This window comes from Prenolepis imparis, unplaced genomic scaffold (assembly GCF_030444845.1).
Source record: "Prenolepis imparis isolate NDT839.2.m4 unplaced genomic scaffold, iyPreImpa1.0 SCAF_11, whole genome shotgun sequence".
In the NCBI taxonomy this organism is placed as follows: domain Eukaryota; kingdom Metazoa; phylum Arthropoda; class Insecta; order Hymenoptera; family Formicidae; genus Prenolepis; species Prenolepis imparis.
Window position 1 is genome coordinate 16,637,071 of NW_028141169.1, and position 17,584 is coordinate 16,654,654.

At 42.4% G+C, this 17,584-nt stretch overlaps 1 protein-coding gene across 1 annotated transcript; it reads right to left on the reverse strand.

Moving 5' to 3' along the window:
* Nucleotides 1-10,096: 10,096 nt before the first annotated feature.
* Nucleotides 10,097-16,990, reverse strand: LOC145943263 (uncharacterized). The gene is made up of 5 exons (XM_083050731.1): nt 16,046-16,990; nt 15,553-15,794; nt 14,977-15,324; nt 12,077-12,269; nt 10,097-10,237 (listed from the first exon to the last, which is right to left on the reverse strand). The coding sequence occupies exons 1-5, from the start codon at nt 16,988-16,990 to the stop codon at nt 10,097-10,099; spliced, it is 1,869 nt and encodes a 622-aa protein (XP_082906857.1).
* Nucleotides 16,991-17,584: the final 594 nt, after the last annotated feature.

The window sequence follows — 17,584 nt, forward strand, 5'->3', positions numbered from 1 at the left end:
TGATGTATTTCCATACGGGCTTGGATAATGGTTTCATAGTGACTGGCGGTATGGTATCCACTGATCTTGGCATAAATTTGTACTAAGTATCTCCCAACTGATACATGGCAGGTGCTAATGTGTTGCATGTGGTTTGCGTTCCTTGTCGTAATAATATGTGCGTTTGTAGAGTTAAATAATACGTTTGATTTTCTTGAAGCACGGGTAGTTGATTGTAGCAGAGGTTTGTTTGAGCGAGCGTGACCTCGACGGGTACGCATTTTACGATGTGAATTACCTCTCCAGTTAATAGAGCCATATAGCCGGGCCCTTTCATTAGATGATATGCAAAAATATCTGGAGATTGTGTGGCTATGGCCAAAGCGTTTTGTAGCATTTGTTGCTCTAAATTGCATTGTTGTAATAAAATGTCATGGTAAAGTTGAGTAATTTGCGTGCGAATATGTTTTTCTACGTAAACGAACTTCGAATTCATGTACGTAAAGATATTGAGATTTAAAACGCGTAATCGTTTTTTTAAAAACGACGGTTCCTCGTACTGTTTCGAAAATCATTAATTTAGGATGTTCGGTGCGTACTATCAAATATCCGCAAACTTCTTGTTTTCCTTTGCTGGTTAGAGCGAATATCGTATCTTGCGTTGTAAGAGAGTAGACCGTTTGGCCTTGTTCGTCGTCGGTTATTTTGTGGGCGTACTCTTCGTACAATATCCCATAGTTAAATTTGCAAAGGTCTGCTGGTACGGTGTCCCAGTAAGTGTCTCCTCCCTCGATGTCTACGCAATGTGTGAAAGCAAGTTGACAAGCGACGCCGGATCTGAGTTGTACTTTATTGGTATTAATGTGTACGTCGGCGGTGTAATCCTGTAATGTGATTTTTATGGTTCCTACTACGATGATATCCGACCATGTCCCGTAAGGGTCAGAGTGTGCTCCTCCGAAACATTCTCCGTAATTGTCTACATGGCCGGCCAATGTAATTGATCTGGTTGTTGTGCGATTTGATTTAAGTCCTGTTATATGAGTGTGTCCTAATTGATATGTTCCGTAAATATGCATGCGTTTGCAAATTTCACGAGTTATTTTTTCTATATATGAGTACTTCCCATTGTGTACGTCAGCGTGTGAGAGAACATTCCGCATTTTTTGACTAGGCGATCGATCTCGACTTTGCACTGTATTACTTATACACCTTCGAATTCGTTAACTTGTAATAGATGTTATCGCGAGCGTTTCATCTCTGAAAAGCAGCTTCACGTGGAAGAATTGCATGTTTCAGCGAGAAAAAATTTTCCGCGTAGACGCGTCATAGTACGCGGATACGACTATCTATGGCAGGCTGACGTGGTCGAGATGCGTCCTTATACGCGAGCCAACAAAGGTTACAATTATATACTCACGGTTATCGATGTGTTGAGCTAATATGCATGGGCTGTACCGCTCTAGAATAAGAGCGGAAACGAAATGTCGGAAACGATTGCAAAGATAATTCGAGCCGATGAAAGATGACCGAAAAATTTTCAAACCGATAGAGAAAAAGAATTTTACAACGCAAATGTGCAAAAACTCTTGAAGAAACACAACATTAATCATTATTCGACGTACTCTATCATGAAGGCCTCGGTCGTGGAACGATTCAACCGTACTCTAAAAAACAATATGTGCAAAATGTTTACGCTTAATGGTAATTACAAATGGGTCGACGCGTTGCCTATGCTCGTTGCGGATTACAACGCGTGAAAACATCGCATTATCGGTATGAGACCTATCGATACTCCCGCGATCGCTGATAAACTTTTAAAAACGGTCTATAGCAATGTAAAGATTGCAGCTCCGGCGAAATTCAAAGTAGGCAAACCGGTACGCGTGAGTAAATACAAGACAATTTTTGAAAAAAGTTATACACCAAATTGGACGACTGAGGTGTTTAAAATAATCAAAGTGCAGAAAATCCCGTAACATATCTACTCGAAAATGTGCGCGGAAATTTCGTCACCGGGAGATTCTACGAATACGAGCTACTGCGCGTCGCTAACCCGGACGTATATCTCGTTAAAAAGGTGATACGCAAAATGGGTAATGAGGTTTACGTGAAATGGTTGGAATTTGATACATCGCACAACTCTTGGATACATAAAAATGATATATTGTAAAAAATTGTTTTAAATAAATATAATATATAATATAATAAATTTTAAATAAATATATTATAATAAGTTTTAAATAAATATATTATATAATATAATAAATATATGATATAATAAATATATAATATAATAAATATATAATAAATATAATATATAATAAATATAATATTTTAATAAAAATTTTATTTACAAAATATAATTTACATGTATCTTATAGTGGTATCTTATAATGTCTTCATGATAATGTTTTGGTGGTTCCAGGAACGATATACCGCTTATCGTCGTACGGACTTAGAGCAATTTTTGTCTCGCAAATGGTGTATACTTTATGAAATTTAGATCTTATACAGGACTGCTGAGACATGTCATTTCAATCTCTTCATTCAGGCACCGCGTATAATCATCAAATGTTATCGTTCTCGCGACAACGTTACTTTTGACACATTTGACCTTTTTCGTATCTTTTTTACCATCCACTCGCAAAGTATACATTTTTGCACTAAGCCCTACGAATTCAGTCATTATCGCACCGTTTTCGACCTTCATTAAACCGAGTATATTTTTATTCACGAGTGGTATACCGTACACATTGTCCACAGCGTAATTGTTCGCATCAAATTTGTTTACGTCGCGCTTCATATTCTCATACACGTCTTCGTATTCAATGTGATATATTAGATTGTCTGTTTCGGTGTACATTATCCGGCATCTGTCACGATAGAACGGTGACATGTACTCGTGATGAAACTTGTACAAACAAATTTTGTCGAGGAGATGTCGAGTATGCACATGCCGACATAGATCGGTTTGTAAAATTTTACTTCAAGTTTGCGCAATTCTAATAACGGCAATAAGATTTTCCGAAAAGACGCTTCTACTATGAAAATTTGGCTTCGTAATCATTGCCTCTGCACCATATCTTTCTTCCCACTTTGTCAATAATTTTACATCGACACGATTACGCACATTTTCCATCGTTTTGCCAATTACCGCATTGTTCATTAATTTGTTTAAATTTTTTTCAAAATCATTTTTTGCTTGTGTTATAAATTGTGTTTTGAATTCGATATAATTACGGAGATTGCACGAATTGTAATATGCGGTGTACTTTTGTAACACGAAGGCCATGTCGTGTACATTGCTGCAGGTTGCGGTAATGTATCACGTAATGCTTCTTATTGTATAGCGTTGCAAAAATCTTATCTTCTCTCTTGCCGGGCGGCTTGTTGCGGGTCGGACAAAACGGTAGGTCAGTGTGCGTATCGTGAAGATGTTGCGGATATTCTAAATTGATTTTGAGGATATAGCCTGTAGGCGAATCGAGCGCGATGAACGAGACGTCAAGATATAATACGTCGTCGACTAATCGAAAATCGACAAAGGCAATGGTTGGCACATTGTCCATCCATACAAATTATTTACATTGAAATACATGAGATACCATGACGGTTTCGATGTGTCGTACGACTGCATGTACTTGTTATTAGCATGAGGATACCTTGGAACATTGACTTAGACCGCCGCATATATCACGTTCGATAAACATAACCATGTCGATATCGGTAAGCAATTCAAACGTAATATTTGTGTGCTTTAACATTTCATCCCATGTATACCCGGGAAGAGTGTAATAATATGCGGGGTCAAGTCCATAACTTTTGATACAACTATCACGGAAATTTTCAAAAATATCTGCTAATAACAAGACATCAATTTTTAAATATAGGTCGCTATATTTGCCTAACGTTCGAAGGGAGAAGTGCTTCTAGACGTTCTCGGCGTGCGCGTAATCACTCTCGGATACCGTGTCACCGGTCAAAGAACTGTAGAATTATTCACGCAGCAGTAAACACGTATCTTGCAATTTGTCATCACAGTCAATGTATTCGTACGTAAAGAGGATCAGATAGAGTGAAAGCTGCCATAAGAGCACAATGTTAAATAGCGTGTCCGAGTTTCAGAGCCATCTACCAGCTCAGAGGCCATCCTAAATCCCCCCACTCTTCAATAGCATCGGTTAAAATGGAGGCTATGGCTGATGGCAGAGAATTAATTACGTCTGTCGTAGCGTAGACGTAAAGCAAGGCAGAGAAAAACATACGTAACTACGTAAGTCGTGTATGCGGAAAGTACATCGTGCACTTTCCGTACACACGTATTACGTATACGCTTTTCTCTGCCTTACTTTACGTCTACGACAGACGAAGCTACGAGTTCTCTGCCATCAGACTATCTTGCAGAGTGAGAGAGAGGGGGAGAGAGGGGGAGAGAGAATTGCACGTAGTGCGTCTCCGAACTGTAAGATGGCGCAAATCGCGGTACACGGCCAGCTTCCACTCTATCTGATCCTCTTTGTTCGTACGGAAAGACGCCTTTCTGTGTCAGTAAATTGAAATTTTCTGTTGGTAGATTTTGAAACTGTGATTGTAAAATTTTGAGTTTGTCTTTATTGAAAAACGATGCCAATTTGTCGAGACTTGTCGCGAGAAATTTATACGAATCGATAAAACGCAATTTGATATGATTTTTCCAATTGTCTTGTGCGAGTTTGACAGTTTTTGTGAATGAAATATTGTTCCAGATTACTAGACTCAAACAGACATACAATTGTCCCGACCCACGCACACACCATACTCACACACCCTCACATACTCGAAACATTCGAACCACATGCGTCGACCGTTGAAACAATGACCTCGAAACAGCGTCTTAGCGTTAGACTCGCGCCCTTTCCGAGGACAGTTCTTCAAAAACCATTACCGCGTTCAGGCGTGTCACACTCCACGGTCGTCATAATACTTTTATTCTGTTTTATCTTAATTGTTACCTTGCTTTCTTGATTTTTTAAGATGTGTTAATGTTCTGTTAATTATTATTTTCCAAAATATATCAACAAAAGTGAATCAGAAGGTTTTATAGTGTTCCGATTACTTGCACCCCACGAGACTGTAATCCATCCCCTCCACCCGTACTTATCTAAATTACCATCACAAATATATTTTTCTTTTGTTATCGGAAGTAATTCAATTCCCCCCTCAAACGCTGTAGCTATATCCTCGATAATAAAATGCGCATCGTAACCTGATAAATTGTGAAAAACTATCGGAATACAAAAAGATTCTTTATAATTTAGATTGCAATTCGAGTGCGCGGGATAATAATATCTAATATAGGGGGGCTAACTTCACCCGGCTAGTGCGCGGGACCTCTGTATCTTCCAGTCAGATGGCAATGATCGCGAACGTACGCGTGTATCATCTTGTACGAACGGTTTTTCGCATATATGACAATGCGTCGAGCTGTGAAATTTTTTCCAGTTGTCCGATGTTAAATTTACCAGATTGGTGCGACCGCTCAACCTCGTTAGACGTGTGGCGATCAGAGATCATTTTGCGAGATTGACGAACTCGAGAGGGACCAAAGACTAGGAGAAGAGTTCCGGTGAGGCTACCCTTCTGTAAGCGTATCTAATAATTATCACGTCCGTAAAGTTGTGATTCCGAGTCTCGGCCGTTCTGACGCGATCGTATCGAATAGTGAAATTTTGTCGCGTGGGCTCTGCCCTTTTTCGGGAAAATACTTGGTGTAAAAGCAATCGACGTCAAGCGGCGAGTACTGTTGCGAATTCGGGCATGTGGATAATATTAACGTGAAATCTTCGTCTCTCTGGGATTCGGTCATATATGTCGCGTCTCGTATTAAATAGTTGTCGCGCCTTGGTATAATTTATTCTATTGTGTATGACTGTTGCGTCTCGTCGTTGTGTTGATTAACCGGCACGTCCGGATGTCGTCATCGTGTTAACGTCGTCGTGAAAAATCCGAAGTTAATATCGGGAGAGCGCATTTCGCGACCACCGGCGAGAGCGTAAGAGAGAGTGCGAGCGCAAGAACGAAAGCCACCGAGTATTTACACGAGAGAGAGACAGCGTGCGGAGAATCCTGAGCGCCTGCAATTCACCTGTGAATCTCGCCCGATGGATCGTGCCAAGTGACCGTCAACGATATCGTGTTACTCTCTAGTCTCACCGCCGATTCGACCGTCCGAACGCTTGCGATCTAAGAGTCAGTTCGATAATGTCTTTCTGTATTGTCGCGGCTATTCTCTCGTATTTTTCTATAATATCGATGCGCCGATCTCGGACTTAAGCTTGTCGCTAATATCATTCTGTGTTCGATCGTCCGAAATATTTTCTGTTGTATCAAATTGTTACGTCCTGTGGACTCCACGATTCTTTTCTTTCAGAGAACGGAAGGCGATATTCGAAATATCGCAGATGCACAAATAAACTAAGATTAGATAGGCAAGGAAAACATACGCCGAGATAATTCAATAATGAAAGTAAAGAATCGTTACGTCCTGTAGACTCCACGGTTCTTTTCTTTCGGAGAACGCAAAGCGATATTTTAAATATCACAGTCGCGCAGATAAACCGACGTTCTGACAGGCGAAGCAAACATATTCCGAGATAGCATCATCGTAAAAATAAAAGAATACATACAGATCAACTCACAAAATTTAAACTGTAACTTATCATATTCTAAGAAGTTAAACTAGTCGACAGTTCTCTAAACGAAACAAACACTTGGGAAGACTAATAAAATTTTAGAAGAAAGACTAACAACGATAAACGATTCTAAACAATTCTTGGCTGACAGATGGTCGTTACGCGATATCTGCCTAAGATAAGATCGAGAAGGTAATAAAAATATCAATCACACTTTATAGCAACAAATTCTCCATTGGTCGAAACGTAAGGGCCTAAACAAAAGCCCTGACCAACCATGATAATTGTAAAATCAAAAGCGACACCTTCGGGACCCAAAGGGCGTCATTGAAAAATTTCCTATTCGTCAAGAAATGTTAATAAACCAATAGAGAGGAGGAGCAAGGAGGTTGATATACCCGCGACATCCCTCGAGAAAACAAATTTTATTTCGAACTTTCGAACACGATTTATTTCAAAATTTGGCCTCGCTCGAACGCAGATTTCAACGCTCGTTTTGTGTGTGAGAACAGAGAGTAAGTGCGACAGCGACAGTGAACAATAGTGAGTTCACAAAACAGAAAATACAACTACCAGATACAGTACAAGCCAGATCTCCACCTTGAGGCGTTTGACTCGACGCAACTCTGTTTTGAATATTTTATCAGCGCACCCCATAAGTAGTAAGTTTATCAAGTGTGCTACATCTCCACCCTTATACTTAAAAATAATTCTGGGACTATAATAAAATTATCTTTGTTTTCCTTTTTGATTTATTAATTTATTATTCTTGTTTACTTCTAACTCAGGAAACTCTCTTTTCTCCCTTCATCCTTACCCCTCTCTCTCCTGAAATCACTTTGAATTCCCCGCAATAGCGGAGGAATCCGTGATTTCTTCCGCTTCCTCCTCTCTCCGGAAATCATTTTGGATTCCCCGCAATAGCGGAGCAATCCGTGATTTCTTCCATCTCTCTCTCTCTCTCTCTCTCTCTCTCTCTCTCTCTCTCTCTCTCTCTCTCTCTCTCTCTCTCTCTCGAAATCACTTTGGATTCCCCGCGTTAGCGAAGCAATCCGTGATTTCTTTCCTCTCTCCCTCTCGCCTCTTTTCTCCCTCCCTTTCGAACGAACAAATAAGTAATAAAATAAATAAATAATTATATAACTAAAGTATCAACATTATAGAAATATAGATATATATTCCTTTTTTTTCTCTAACGAGAAATCCCAGAGTTACTTTTCAGAAAGAACCCTCCTTGTCCGGTTATTTATTGTTCGCTCTCGTAGTGGACGACCCTCGCAGGCCGCGGCTAAATCGGCGCGAAACCGCCGTAATAGGCGGTTAAGGAAAGCGTTGGCTCGGAGTCTGGTTGAGGGCGAAACCTTCGGCTTTCTAAATAAAAAAGGCGACTCACAGACTTACACAAGCACATCCAATATATATCACCCTACGGTCTCCCCTATTTCATCTCCCGAACGTATAGAAACTTCGCCGATTCCGTCCCCCGCTGCCCCTGCTTCTGCAGAACCGTTCAATTCCCCGCGAACTCCTTCTCCTCTTCCTCTCGAACTCGCTGTACCACAGCGGGCCTCTTGTCCTCACCCCCCTGTTTCCTCAGGAGACGCCGATTCTCCGCGAAGCCCTTCTCTTCTTCCTCCTCCTGCTTCTACCAAACGCCCCGATCCACCTAGATCTCCGTCTCCGGCTCCCTCAACAATTATCCTTAAAGATTTTCCTCCCTCCTCTTCAACGCCCTCCGAAAATAGGCAATATCCAGAGGAATTTGAAATCGTAGATATCGGCGACGACGATTCTGAAGAATCGAAATCGCCCACCAAGCTCACATACGAGCAATTTAGAGCTTGGTTAATAAATCAGCTCCCTGGGATACGAGAAGTCCCCGAGGGATCTTTTACAATTGGTCCAGGCCCCATAGACCATGAGGCCTTGCGACAATTTCTAGAAACAACAAGCAGAAATAACATCGTTCCCTGGTATGTTCCCGGGCGCAAGTATCCTTTAGCCGTCCCTGTACACCTCCTCTTATGCCCTGTACACCTATCTATATATAACTTATCCCCCCTCCACCGTCCATATACAGGAATTCCCATGACTCTCTCGCACATGAACACGTTTTTATATATCTATTAATTATTTATTCAAAAATTATTGTACTAACCAACCGGGACACTAGTTTTTTGAAACAATATCTTTTCCCCCTCTCTGTCTCGGTTGATGACCTTCGTACTTATATATCACCCCCGATCCACACACACACACACACACACACACACACACACACACACACACACACACACACACACACACACACTTCCATTAGCGAACATGTCCGCTTATTATTAATATCATTATGAATAGAATTTCGTTTGCTGCTGTGACGTGACGCCTTTTGAGCGCCGTCACAAGGACGAAAGCTCGACCGGTGAGGGGGGAGAGCCGTCCTGGGGTTGCCCCTCACACTCCGAGAGGGAGCGACCTTAACGCTATAAAATTATATTTTATTTTTATTTTTGTTTGTATTATATTTCCTGCGTTACCGTATTGAGCGAACGTGACTTGAAATAATCGTGAAACCTGACTACCTGAGCGGAGGGCCCCTCAGCAAAATGTGAAGCAAGACTCCGGAGATCAGAGGACGAAGCTACCGTAGAAAGGATACAGCACCGATGGTCATGTATCGAGTTCCCGTCGCTACCGCCATCCCGATATACCGTCTAAAATATAAATTGCTTTAGAGATCTGCTGGAAACCATAAAGGACACCGAGAGACCCCTCATGCTGCAGAATGAGAGAAGTGCCCCGTGTCAGCCATAAACACCCGCGGGGAGGATTGGATGAAGGCCCGGCCAGCCTGCCAATTCAAACCCCGGAAATCACGAATAATGGAGAGATACCGCCACGATACCGGATAGAGCGGGAGGACGAGTTCCCAAAAATCATCGATATACCGCCGAGGGCGCTGGGGGATCGACGGGCGGATCCAGGCCGCCCCACGGCGACCCAAAATCGACAGGATACGCGGGAAATCGGCGCGGAACTCGAAGGACCTAAGGACTCTCTCTCGGAGAGTCACTTCTGTCCGGCGATTATGCGAGTGAGCAGCAATTCCGGGACGACAGCCGATACGCAACACTGCGAGATACTGTAAGCCGCCACTCGGGTAGATCGTGAGTAGTAATTGTTCCCGGTTGAGCTAGTGTCGTGTATTACCCTGCCGTGGGTTAAAGTCGGCCGAGTAAAATCGGCGGCTTTATACCAAATTACCGTTTCCGTTTTCAGAGCATAATCGCTCCAGATAATTGTTACCGCGATACTAGCTAGACCGGATTCCGCGAAAGTGTCCCTCTCGGGGAAGTTGCCGCCGACAGTAGTCATAAATTAATATCTGTAACCTTGTATGATATCGTACCGCATCATACCGTATCGTTTCTTTGGTTGGAATTCTAAGATCGCGGGAAGGAGCATCGGAATTTGCGCGGGGTCGCTCTCTGCGAGTTAACGTTACCGTATTGAGATTGCGTTTTACTCTGCGAGAGTCGTACGTATACCGCGAAATTACCGTGTATCCAATTTTCGTAAAGATTCTGTAAATACCGTATTATATAAAAGTTTTCCGTGAGCCATTTAAATCTTCTCAAATCTACCGTAATTACCGTTCGACGAATATTCCGACATCCCGATATATAAATTGTGAAGACATTAATCTCGCGCGCGTGAGGAATGCCACGATTGCATTCCTGAGTTTTTGTATATCGCGCTTATCTTCTCGCCCCTATTGTTCGCTACCGTAGTTATTTTCACTACGAATACGTTTGTATATCGCGATTATATCATCTACCGAGCATTGTTTCCGATCGAAAATTAATCTGTGCTGTAACTCCATTATTATTCAATTGTGAATGTCCTTATAGTGTGATATATGTTAAATATACGTGTTTATTAATTATAGAAAAGTGTATATCGAATCCTTTTCCCCCTCCTCTCCAGAATCTATCCCTGTGAGATTCAAAAATCGCGCCCCTCTACCATATACTGGGCTAGGCGCAACCGGATATCTATTCCGTTACTCTTAGATTTTCTCGTTACCGTGGCGCGAGAAATCGCGCCTGGCGCCCAATTTATTTAACGAACATACCGGGTTACCGAATTACAGTATCTTACCGAACACCCCGGTTACCGAAGGTTCGCATAGTTTACGAACGCTCCGGATACCGAAAATTATGCCGTTAACGAATAGCTAATAATTAATATTGAACTTTTGATATTGCACGAACCCCCCTTCGTGATCGGCGTTCGCGAGGCGTGTAAAGACGTCGCACTGCATTATTAAAACTAAATTTATAGTTGTAACATAAATGGTTTCTGTTAATCTATAACCCGTTCCCACTCATTCCCGTAAACCGAGATCGCACAAGGTCCCATCCTGAGCAAAAGAGATTAAATTCTCTTGCCAAAAAAGGACTACCGAACGAACGGCCCTTTAAAAAGTGTAAAAGCGACCCTTGCGGTCGTTGACCTATTTGGGCCCAGACGTTAGTTCGGCTCGAACAGACGTGCCACAGGCGTTTGTTCGAGAGATAAGTAGTTAAGCCCTCCCTCTGACTCTTCTCTACTTGAGTCTGCACGTAACAAAATTTTGGGTTACTGTGTCTTTTATATTATCTCTTGTCATTATATTCTTTTCGTTATTATTTTTATAGTTCTCCATTATATTGCATTTTATTATCGTCTCTAATTATATTTTGTTATGTTCAACTTTTCTTTTTTATCTTTTGTAAAATTAAATCTATTCTTTTATTATAATCCGCTATTATACTTTTCTCTGATATTTATCTTTATTTTTCTTTGCTTATAATAAACTTTATTCTTATTATTTCGTCAGTTAAATTGCGTATATTATTTCTTTCGTCTTGTAAGATTGCAACCTCCTTTTGTTAATACAATTTCGGCAACCACACCCTGCCCCTCTGCCGTGGGGCGAGCTAGTCAGCCCGTAGCGGGATTCTCGGCCTAGAGTTTGCGTTTGTCTCGCGATTTGTGGATTGACGCATGAAAGACCGCGTCTGGCGCCCAAAACTTTATTCTTTCGCGGATATCACGACTGGCGTTCTGCTGCGGCACGCGCGGAACGACCAAGATTTTTGTTCCCGTCGTGTGAATAATTAAAATCCCTGTGTTTTGCTGACGGCCACGCTCCGTTCTTCCGACTTGTCGTCAAGTCGGAGGAAAAAGTCCACAAAAATTGGCCATGGGGACATTTGTTGTTAAAACAGTCTTTACACGTAACGCTAAATTTTTTAGTTTTTCGACGGACCACGAAACGTAATCGACAGTACGAGAGAATACGCGGATAATGAATTGTCGAACGAGCAATGTACATAATAAGCAATACTAAATACTTGGTAATTTCGGTAATTTTTAACCTCTTTGGTCTTTGTCAACACGCATTCTAAATCGACATACACCATGAATGGAAGCCGCTCTTTCTTGTTGTAGTTGTTAAACAAGAGCCACTTGGCCTTATCGCTCGGTAACCGGATAGCGCAGTCGTTCATCTCGCTGCAGTCTACCATTTGTGATTGCAATTTGTCTTTCGAGAGGAAATAGTGCAAGCATCTGTGAAAGAAAAAAATTATAATTTAATTTTATAATTTTTGATATATAATTATATTGTAGTAAATATACATATCGATTGCAGATATATTTCTTGTGATCATGTTTGCTCAGCTGCGTGCTGACAAGTCGGGATAGATTCTTAATCCACGCGAAATATCCAACGCTGTTGCTGTCTTGTACGTACGGCAAGTTGACGTGTCTGTCCCTCTTTCGCTCACTGAGACATATCGAAACAATACCGTTCTCGATACTGTACACATTGATGGATATATTATTTGTCAATTCAATTTTTTAAATTTGATTTACAGTCACTGGAAACTCAATGGCTTGGAGATTCAGCGCTGTCGTGTAATGGGGATATGAAGATTCCCAACAAACATGAGCAGGATATAGAGCAGCGACAACTGCCCACGCGAAACACGCATTGTCTTTAGATTGCACGTTAACCACTGCTCTTTTGTTCATTATTTCTCGCGGCAATTTAATATGATATCCCGCGCGCATTGAATTATACTTGTTGATATTTACAATTAAATTGATTATTTGCGATAATGTCCAACCACTATCGCGTTCCTGAAATTCTTCTAGCGATGCTAGAGTGGGATCGATAACGCGACGCTCGTACCACTCGCGTAAATCGGATGTGCGGAAGAGTTCATAATTTCTCGTATTGATACTTTTAGTGGCGCGCTTATCACTTGGCACAAACTCACCATTGAATATAGTGTTCACTTTCACATTAAAATGTTTTTGCATCACTTTTTGCACGTGTCCGAGCACAATGTCTTTGGCATCTTCGAGAAATTGACGAGGTTCGATGTAATTACTGTTTATTACCGCACCGGTCAATATACGATTCTCGAACGCCGTATCAATCTCTCATCAAATAAGTCCGTTGTCTCGCTTCCGGCACCTGCGTACATAAAACGTCTGCGTACCGAATTTTTCAAACTTTCCAGACGAACAATTTGAGCAACAAGTGATTGTCGAACTCCGATCGCTAATCGTGGGCGTTTGATTCCACTTTGTTCTTCCAGTGACTCGATGTATTCGTTGCATCGCTGCTCCCACGCAATATATTCTTCCACTGAATTTACCCCTTGCGGATTGCTTCAACAAATCCTGTAGCGCCATTTTTCTAGATGCTCTTGCTAAACCTCCGATATAGATACTGACAGAGTTTGTTTCTTTACTACGATTTTTATTTGATCGTAGAGATCACTTGAGAAACTCGAGCATGTTGCACTTTAACTTTAAGGATTTTGTCACGTACGGTTCTAGTAGCCGTGCGTCGGCGCTCGTGATTTTCACAAATCAGCTAATAATTTGCGATTGGGGACGCTGTCATAGTAGACATGCATGGCGCTTGAAATTTTGGATATGTTGCATTTTGTACCTTGACGATAATATTACATTGAGGATGATGTCATAGCTGCAGTACATCGGCGCTCGTGATACATTTTTACACATTTCGCGAGATTGATCTCAAGATATTAGCGGCCGTACATCGGCGCTTGTGATACATTTTGCAAATCGGATAATTGTGATTTTGTCACGTACGGTTCTAAGGATGATGCAATAGCATTGACGTTTGAAATTTCGGATATGTTGCAGTTTTGCATCTTGACGATATTTCATTGAGGATGATGTCATAGCTGCCGTACATCGGCGCTCGTGATACATTTTTTGCAAATCGGATAATTATGATTTTGTCACGTACGATTCTAAGGATGATGCAATAGCATCGGCGTTTGAAATTTCGGATATGTTGCATTTTTGCGCTTTGACGATATTTCATTGAGGATGATGTCATAGCTGCCGTACATCGGCGCTTTGATAATTGGTTGAAAATAATATCGCATCAGCTATAATCCTCATCCAATTGCGATGTAACAATGGAAAATTGTAAAAATGATTTAATATTATATCAATCATTTATGCGAAAGGTTCTTTTAAAATGTACTTCGCCAGAAGCAGCATGAATTATTATGTTCCAATATAACGAAATTTCTAAGAATAAATGTGGCAAGTAAGTTTTAATACTTTTTGTAACACAATGATTTTTAAATAAAAACCAATTTTTATAGTACTTCCTCTCATCGTGCGGTTCGTACACTTGGAAGAAGATTCGCTTTGACTCCGACGTCATATAAATATTTGGAAATTGGAATCTGCGTTGGAATCATATCTTATGTGAGGAGACGACGGTGGTATAAATTTCCATTCGATATGATTAGGAATGCAAAATTCATCCACGATATTTTGTCCCTTGGTTTTGAGCAACTCATGTATCTCGCGAAGTTCATTTTTTGATCCTACAAAATTCGTAGCGTTGTCGCAATATATGCGCTGCGGACAGCCTCGACGTCCGGCAAAGCGCCTAAGAGCGGCTATGAAAGACGCCGAGCTAAGGTCACTAACGGCTTCTAGATGAATTGCTTTAGTCGCGAAACATATGAATAGCGAAATATATGATTTATTAGTTTTCCTCCCACGGTCTCTACTAATTAGTGTCGTAATGGGTCCGGCAAAATCCACTCCGGTTGTGAAGAATGGTCGCGTCGGTGTAATTCGGTCCGCGGGTAACTGTCCCATAATTTGCGACATCGGTTTGGGCTTATTACGAAAACAATTGACGCAATTATGTATTATTTTTCTCGCCATATTTTTTCCTCTCAGCGGCCAGTAACTCTCTCTAATCGAATACAGCAATGCTTGCGGACCGGCGTGTAATAGTTTCCGGTGTTCTCTTTCAAATAGCAGCTGAGTGAATTTGCTATCTGACGGCAAAATGATGGGGTGTTTTTTCTCAAACGTTAATCGCGAGTTTTGTATTCTACCGCCCACCCTGAGGAGTCCCTTCTCATCTATAAAAGGACTAAGCGACAACAGATTGCTGCCGGCCCGGATTGATCTATTCGCTAGTATCATTGCCATTACATCTGCAAAATGAATTCTCTGCACGGCCAAGATCAATATCCGATTCGCGTAACGAATCTCGGCCACCGATAGATGCTCGAAATTACGCTTATCGCGATCCGACTCCATGTTGACCCTGAATCGAATTATCCAAGCAATGATGTGCTCGATCTTTGATAACGAAGAATAATTACTCAACAGAAATTCGATCGTATGATTCGAACCGCTCACGTTCGCGAAAACTCGCGCATTTAAATTCTGCTCGGCTCGAATGAAAATTTTATCTACCTCGGTGAGAGAAGATTGCCGCGGCTTAAGTTGTTCGTAATCTATGAAACTCGACAACCATACCGGACCCTCTCACCAAATTTTGCTTTGTTTCAATAATTTCAAGGTCGTACCCCTTGAAATGAGATCCGCCGGATTTTCAATTCCATCGACATAATGCCAATGTTCAGCGGGAAGAATTGATTGTATTTCCGATGTTCGGTTCGACACGAATGTTTTCTGGCGGGATGGATCGCCGGCGATCCAAGTTAGCGCGATCGTCGAGTCGCTCCACGCATGCACCCCATCAAAACCGATTTTGAGCGCCCTCTTGACACTCTGAAGCAATCTCGCGAGAACAACAGCGCCGCACAGTTCAAGCCTAGGTAATGTAATCGTTTTACTTTTGACCGGCGCTACGCGCGAATTTTGAGCATAGCAACGAAGAACTTAAATTATTATCTCTATCCATCGCTTGTAAATATATGCAAGCCCCGTACGCCTTTAGCGAGGCGTCGCAAAATGCATGTAGATTGAACCGCATCGTGCCAGAGCGCCGAACGACTACGCGGAACCCGAATCGAACTAACATCTCGCAAATCCTCCGCGTATGTGTCCCATGCTCGACACAGATTGCCCGTCAACGGCTCATTCCAACCCAGATTTGACGACCATGTTTTCTGCATAATTAATTTCGCTCGCGTTAATATCGGACCAATCAACCCGAGTGGATCAAATATTCTAGATATCGTGGATAATACTTCGCGTTTAGTTGAGACTGCCTTTGCTACAGGGTCGACTGAGAATTGAAACATGTCTGATGTGGGACACCAATTTAAACCCAGTGTTTTTATGTAACCTGCCTCGATCGACAACACAGACAACTCATCGATACGATCGGCAGCCCGCACATGCCGCATTACCCCTTCGCAATTTGAACGCCATTTGTAAGGCTCGAAACAGCCCCGGCGCAATAATGCTTCCAATTGTGAAACCAATTCGATCGCATCACTCTCGCAATCCACCCCGGTAATAATGTCGTCAACGTATAGATCGTTTAGCAGTACTTGTGACGCTTGACCAAATCGCGTGGCCTCTTCCTCCGCCAACTGTCGCACGCAACGAATTGCCAAAAACGGGGCACTCGCCTGCCCATAAGTCACCGTGTTCAATCGGTATTCGCTTATAGGATCGCTCGGAGAGAACCGCCATACAATTCTTTGATAGTCGCGATTGTCTGAGTGCACCAAAACCTGACGGTACATTTTCTGTAAATCGACTGTGATCGCAATTGCAGGCAATCGAAATCGCAGAATTATGTTTATAATGTTGTCTTGCAAATTTTTTCCTACCATTAACGTGTCGTTTAGCGAACTACCGGACGCGGTCTTTGCGGACGCGTCGAATACTACGCGTAATCTCGTTGTTGAACTTGACTCGCGAATTACGCCATGATGTGGCAAATATACGGAATCTGATTCTCTAACGTTTTCGATAATTTTTGACATATGATTCAACTCGATGTATTCGTGCATAAAGCCATCATATTGCTCACGTAATTTTGGATCTCTAAGGAATTTTCTTTCTAGGTAATTTAATCGTTTTATTGCGATTTCCCTTGATCGGCCTTTTTTTTTTTTTTTTTTTGCGCTGTGGAAACCTCATGGTACCACTCACCCCCCGGGTAGGGGATGAGGGTTATGTGGGGCTCCTTGTCCCCCATCACCGATCCACGTATGGATCGGCGGTGGGGTCCAAGACCTACCGCACTAAAACCACAGCGGGTGCCTACGCTAGCGCTTACGGGGATGGCAAGGAACTGCCGAAGCATTACTTCTTGCCATCCCCTGGCCTTACCTTCTCGGGGAGCATCTTCCCCGTGAGGAAGATACTCCCCCCCGCGAACACATCGTGCGGGCCTTCCCGGTTGCGGCGCAAAAAGTTTGGGGGGCGGGGTCACGGCTCGAGAGTTCCCGCTCGAGCCGCCACCCTCCGCTCCCGGAACGGGGCCTCCTCTCTCTCCCTAAAGGGATGAGAGATCCGGCCGACGCTCCGGGAGCTCTTCTCCTGAGAGTTCCCCCCCAGAAGGGGGAGGAACCCTCCCGCAGGCAGTAGTGCCCTCCCACCGG